Source organism: Nuphar pumila, chromosome 15, assembly GCF_984573655.1.
Source record: "Nuphar pumila chromosome 15, dmNupPumi1.hap1.1, whole genome shotgun sequence".
Lineage (NCBI taxonomy): Eukaryota > Viridiplantae > Streptophyta > Magnoliopsida > Nymphaeales > Nymphaeaceae > Nuphar > Nuphar pumila.
This window is the reverse complement of record NC_143263.1, coordinates 7,541,131-7,547,749: the sequence shown is the minus strand read 5'-3', so window position 1 is coordinate 7,547,749 and position 6,619 is coordinate 7,541,131. Positions and strand designations below refer to the sequence as shown.

Here is a 6,619-nt window from a genome sequence, read left to right as displayed (position 1 = left end):
TATAGGTCCGGATCCGATACCAGTACTTCAGAGTCAGATCAGGGTCTGATCTCGGGACCCACTGGGTCCGTTGAAGATCTGACCTGTTGGCAACCCTAGTCGGTGTTCTAAAAATCAGCAGGCACATCCAAGACACAAAGAGAATGGGCCTCATGTAAATGCTCTTAAAAAAAAAGAGGCAAAAATGAATTTACATGTACAACCAAAAGGACAACAAAATCCTTGATGCAAGAATGTACATCTTCGGCACAAAGCATTGTGGGGGACAAGCCTAACATGTCACCCCTCCTGCATATATATATATATATATATATATATATCATGATTCATTGCATAGTCTTCATCTTGCCAGTGATAATAGGCTGGTTCCAGCATGACAATACTGTAATGGAGCATGGCAGTGTCTCCATCTCAAGGAATGATGGCTGAGATGGACGGTTCACGATTTGGGGTAGTTTACAGATGTGATTCGTGACTTGGAGTAGTAGGACATGAGAAGCACGAGCTCAAGTTATCTGCACCACAAAATTAACGTGAAGTGTCAAAAAAATAATTGTGATACCCAAATTACTGTGAGCAATGGCTACATCAAACACAGGTAGAAAGTGAAGGTGAAGCTACATCAAACACAGGCATCTCACCAATGTGTCCAGGGCATAGTGACAAATATCGCTAGATTTATGAAAATCTCGCGATAATATCACCAGAATTTATATCAAAGTTTAAAAACTGCAATTTCTCACGATATTTTCAACATATCGCAATTTTTTTGGCACAAGTTTTTGGCTATTTATCATGAAAAAATGTGTGGTTTTTATTTATTTTTTTATTATAAAAATTATTTTTTGGATTTTTTTAATTTTTTTATTGCCAAGATTTTGCAAAAAAGCCGAGATTTAAAAAAAATCAAAATGTCGCAAGTTTTTGACTACCGAAAAAAACGCCATATTTACTTTTGTCACTATGGTCCAGGGCACTGAAAACAAGTCAATACATGTCTTGTATAATGTATAGGATGGATATGTCCTTCCATACCTGGTCGGCTAGACCACTCATGAATTTGGGGACACTAGGCCTGGGACAAGTAGGGCACGTGTCATAGGCATGAGCCCCAACTGTTGACACTGGGTGGGACCAAAGAGTCAAGCTCCATCATCTCATGCTGCTAGTTCTACAACGATTGATAAAATGGTTTTGAGGAAAAAAAAAAACTTTTAAAAGATGGCAGCAAACTGTTGGGACTTATTTTTCAAATTCGTGACTGGGTAAAGGAATAAATTTAAAAAAAAAACTTTTCCTTTCTGCGTAGAATGAATAAAAGGGAAAAACTAAAATCCATGAAAGAATTACCAAAAATACGACATATATATATAGAGAGTATATATATAAAAACTCAAGGAGATCATCAGACAGGTTTCCTTTGTTGGTGAGACCAAAATTCAGTTAAAATCTGCCAAGAGAAGCAAGTTGGATTTTGATCTACTCAAAATAGGGTACCTGGATGGTTGGGGTCTCACTAACTAAAGGGTCTCCGGTTCGAATCTCATAGGGTTATCCTCCAGCTTGCATATAAAAAAAAAAAAAATGCACCACTCAAAATTCTGAGCAGAGTATAATATAACCTCCAAAGTTATCATGCATCCCATCCATTATTTCAACCGAAACGGAACCCATCATTTGAAATAGGATGGGTTTCATCATATATTCAATCCTAACCATCCAAGCAGAATCATTTAGCCATTGATTGGATGGTTAGGATTGAATGTATGATGGAACCCATCCTATTTCAAATGATAGGATCCGTGTTCTATTTCAACTTAGGTTTTAACCCAAGTTGCCAACTAGAGAAAAAAAAATTCCACACACACATTACACAAATCTCTCTTTCTCTCTGTTTGTGATATATATATATATATATAATATAAAACTTGTAAATATCATTTTTTGAACTCATTTATTTAAAAGCTGTTCTAGAACACCTCCTTTTCTTTTTTGTAATAGTTTTGTAAATTCATGCATTATTAAGTTATGCTCAACCACGCTTTTGTGGAATTGGAAACAAAACCAGACATTTGACTACATGGGAGTTCGATTCCAGTTCCACAAACCAAACAGGTCTTTTGAAGAAACGCCAATAAATCCACAATCGTCATAGAAATCAAGGCCACAATAGAAATCAAACAAACCAAAATCAAATCAAACAAAATTCGAAAAAAAAAACAAGAAATAATAGAGTAAAATAAAGAGCTAACCTACGACTCCAAAGGATCTCCTAGGGTGAAGCATCCCGTCGTCCACTGAGCTCCTTTGGCCGGCACCCAGCGCGCCGTACACAACATCGCCGCACTCACTCCTCGCCAACGACGCGTTGACCGCACCGACGTCCGAGACCAAGCCCGAGCTTTGACTCTTCGGCGCCGACCTCTTCCGGCAGAGCTGAGTGAGGAGGCGGTGGAGGGATTTACGGCACCGGCGTAGGAACGTCCGGCATTGGTGGGGACGGCCGGGGGCTTCCGAGTCGGGCTTCGATTCGGGAGGCGAACCGGGAGAGTCGAGCAGCTCGGGGTCCCGTTGCGTGGGGTGGAGGGGGAGGACGTGGCCGTTGAGGAAGAGGCGGTCGGCGGGGACGAGGGTCAGCGGCTGAGAGGTGGGGAAGATGAAGTCGTTGCTGGGGCGGTGGTGGTGGACGTGGGTGGTGGTGGTGGTGGTGGGGATGAGTGGAGTCATCTTGAGATCGATCTCGATGAAGGGGCCGTCGTCGAGGGAGTCGAGGGAGAGCTTGCGGGCGTGGGGATCTTGGGCGTCGAAGGAGGAGGGCTTCAGGTGCAGAACCCAACTGTATGAGAAGCTCTCATTGTACATCGGTAAGGAATCCATCTCTCTCTCTCTCTCAACAATCATGCTCCAACCCTCCTCCCTCTGCTTCGCTCCATATATGTGTGCGATGTGTTACTACGAAAGAGAGAATGCCCCTGATATTTTGAGAGGCGACAAAGTGCCAAAAATACCCTTAAACCTTCTTTTGTCCTAGGTTCTGATTTCCTTGTCGGTAATATATATGTGGCTAAATATTAGCTACTAATGAAGGTTAATTATTTTTTTTTAAAAGTTTTTTTATTTTTGTAGATCAAAGGTCATGGATGTGATTTACATTATTTGTTTATTAGAAAACTTGTTTTTGAATCATGTGATTATGATAAGTAATTAAGATTTTAATGGATAAAAAAATCAACCACCTACAATATGCCAAAATTTTATAATTCAAAAGATTACATTTTTATCATCAGTAAAGCACGATCCAAATAGGGTCATTTGTATCACCATCATAAAAGATCACACACACACACATATATATATATACATGTATATATATATATATTATCACTTATCACCATGGTAGTGGTATGCACTTGATTTACATAAATTTAGGCTCCAAAAGCAAAATCTTACCTTTGAATCATGTGTTTTATACCATTTTTCATAGTTTTAAAACCAAGTTACTCTTCACTCGGCTCATCCTTGACTGACTCATGCCTCGGTCGGGTCAACCCTATGAATTAATCGGGTCATGTTAACTTTATATTATATATATAATGTATATTTTATAATATATTACCAATATATCGTATATGATATGCATTATATGATATTTTTTATAATATGTTAAATGTACAAGAACAACCTATAGGAATCCAATGATTTAAAAGAGAATCTTCACTAAATAAACCATGTAGATCATATGTGTGGGGTTATATATATGAGAGAGAGAGAGAGAGGGGTTTGCATTTAACTACCAGATCTTGTCATGATACAATCTTTTGGCATCTTATATTTACAATTTTGTTGGACTCAATTATGGCTCAATCATGGATAATAAGTTAACAGCCCAAATTATATAGTATCTTGCATTCAAATTTGATATAAAGTTGACATGTGAAGTGATTAGATGCTATAACTTCAGCTGATATTAGCAAAGAACTCTTCTGGGTATTGCCCACATATGTACTGAGAACTCGGCCACACTTTGATGAATTTTCGGTGCCTACCAAACAATTTTTTGTTTCTGGGTCGAACATATCCCTTAACACCCATTTCTAGCTTTGAAATCGATTTGATGTCAAATTTGGGAGTCCTAATTAGAGTCCCACATCATGTTTTTTTTTTTTTTTTTATTTATAACCCCAAGAAACTGCACTGGACACGACCTGATCGCGCTACCTCAGCCCGCTATACCTACGGACATCGTGTTGGCAGCATAAAACTTCAAGACTAGAACCCCTGACCCCATAGCCTATGCTACACGTTGGCTTGCGTAGAGGAGCGATGCTCATGGGAATCGAACCTTGACTGCCCGTCTAACAGCCAAGGCCCCACCCCACTATGCCAACCCCCTAGGGGCCCTCATCATGGTTCTTACTTTTTTTTCTTAATAATTTTCTGCTGATATGGCAGTTAACTCCTCTCATCCCTTATGGCATCCCCCATCTTAATAACCCCTCTTAAATCTTAAAATGCAAGTTGTTTTCATCCAATGTGACCCTATAGATGGATGCAGCATGGATTATTTAATAAGAATCGACCCTTGTATCATATTTTTTTTATGTAAAAATATGTTTTTTAAATCACTAAATTCTGTATTTTGCCAACCGTTGATCATTCTTGAACAAACAAAAAAATCCTACACACAAGTCGGATTTGGGTGATTTAAATATCGATCTTCACTAAATGAATTATATAGATCACATATATGGAGTCTGATTTTATCAAAACAATTTGCTTCAATAAAACCCCGAGGTCTATGAGTGGAACTGATTTGCTGGTATAGTTCGGACGTCCTGTTATGAGCCTAAAGCTGTTGTGTTGATCATATTCCTATCTCAATGCCCATAGTCTAAAATTCTAGAGTATCCCCCTGCTCACAGATAGTTTGCCTTTGGCTTCAACCTTGGTGCAAGGAACACATACTAAATTTGAATTGCTTGAGCCAACCCACCAAGCCGTGTGCCCAATACTAAATTTGAATTGAAATAGTTTGATGAGAATTACTAGTTTAATATAAATATTAGAGTCAGCTAGGGGCCATCTAGATCTTGGTTATCTACCTCTCTCAAGACCCAAGGGGTTTGTCATAGTGGTATGGGGCCTATGAGCCTAGGTTCAAATCTCATGGGCACCACTCTCCTGCAAAACAGAATCTTGGCGACTCCCTGAGGTCGAGGAGTAAGCCATCAGAGTTTTACGCACCGTAAGTACGACAGGCGGAACCAGCACGGCGAGGTCTCTATGCCTGGGGCGGTTTCTTAGAGTAAAAAAAAGTGTCGCTAATACTAAATTTAATTGAAATAGTTTGATGAGAAGTAGTCAATATTAGAGTCAGCTAGGGCCATTTAGATCTTTCTCTCTCTCTCTCTCTCTAAAATATGACCCCGTTCAGATGAAAGAAACTTTCAATGATTAACATGATGAGGTCCTCAATTTACAGATTGAATTGATGTAACAAATAAAGCCATCGTGGTTGGTTCTTGAACCAAATATATACGATTAAACTTGGCCGGTCTGTAGCAAGACAGCTCCACGCGGAAAGATAAGTGGCAGAAGTGGCTAAACTGGAATACTCAAAAAAACCAATGTTGTCAGTATCGGTATGGGCACTGAATCGTTTGGCCAATGATTAGTTCAATCGGCCCCCGAAACCGATACTCAAATGAATCGTTCTTAATTGGTCAAAAAATAATGAAAAATATTATGTGTCAATCGGAACATTTTAAAACTCTTAAAATAATATTAAAAAAAATTTAAAAATACTTTTAATATTTTTTTACATTTATTAAAAAATCACCGATTCAGGGGTGATGTGTATCGATTTTCTTCCGATACGCACGGATACTGCCAACATTGCAAAAAACACACACGTCAAGGTGTTTTCGGTCGCTTGTCCAGGCGCGCCTACAGGAAACACAGCTGAAAGCGCCCCATGCATGTGCTGACACAGATCTGAAGGTGCCTTTGGTCTCGACCACCAGCTACAGTGAAGGCCCAACTTGCCTCGTCTTACATGGAAGGATAAGATCAAACCCCTTGGAAGGCATTGCAAAATGCAGAGTTCTGTAAATGTACATGCCATGCAAAGCCTGAATTTGGTCACCACCCCTCAAAAAGGGAGTAAGATTCACTCATCCTGCCTTTTTCGCTTTACAATGTGCCATTCTCTCTGTGTTTGTCTTTCTTTAAAAGAGCATGCGCAAGCGCACATGGTTTTTCTCCGATCGAACTTTACATATTGGATTTTTATCATTCATTTAGCGAGCGACATATTTTGGATTATGAATGTTTGATGTTTAGAAGTGTTTTTAAAAGCGCTAAAGTTCAATGGCCCACAATAATTCGTATTGTAAAGTTTTAAATGCATTGTGAGTGGTCGATTTTTCACGTTTCGAAAAGCATGCTTATGTATCCAAAAGTATTCATGTAAAGCATATTTCTTACTAAATAAATTATAAAGAACAAATATATGAGGTCCGATTGATGAGATGCTCAAGTATTGGAGAAGAAGAGTCGTTCAATCATCGTTGGTTGTAGATTTTGGATCTTCCTTCAGTTGAACTGTATTCCTTCCCTA

At 39.1% G+C, this 6,619-nt stretch overlaps 1 protein-coding gene across 1 annotated transcript; it reads right to left on the bottom strand.

Annotated features, from left to right (window-relative positions):
* Positions 1-200: 200 nt before the first annotated feature.
* MAKR6 (membrane-associated kinase regulator) lies at positions 201-2,921 on the bottom strand. Its single transcript, XM_089989227.1, has 2 exons — positions 2,253-2,921; positions 201-515 (listed from the first exon to the last, which is right to left on the bottom strand). Exons 1-2 carry the CDS (start codon positions 2,899-2,901, stop codon positions 457-459), a joined length of 708 nt encoding a protein of 235 aa, XP_089845353.1. The 5' UTR covers positions 2,902-2,921; the 3' UTR covers positions 201-456.
* Between the last annotated feature and the right edge of the window lie 3,698 nt (positions 2,922-6,619).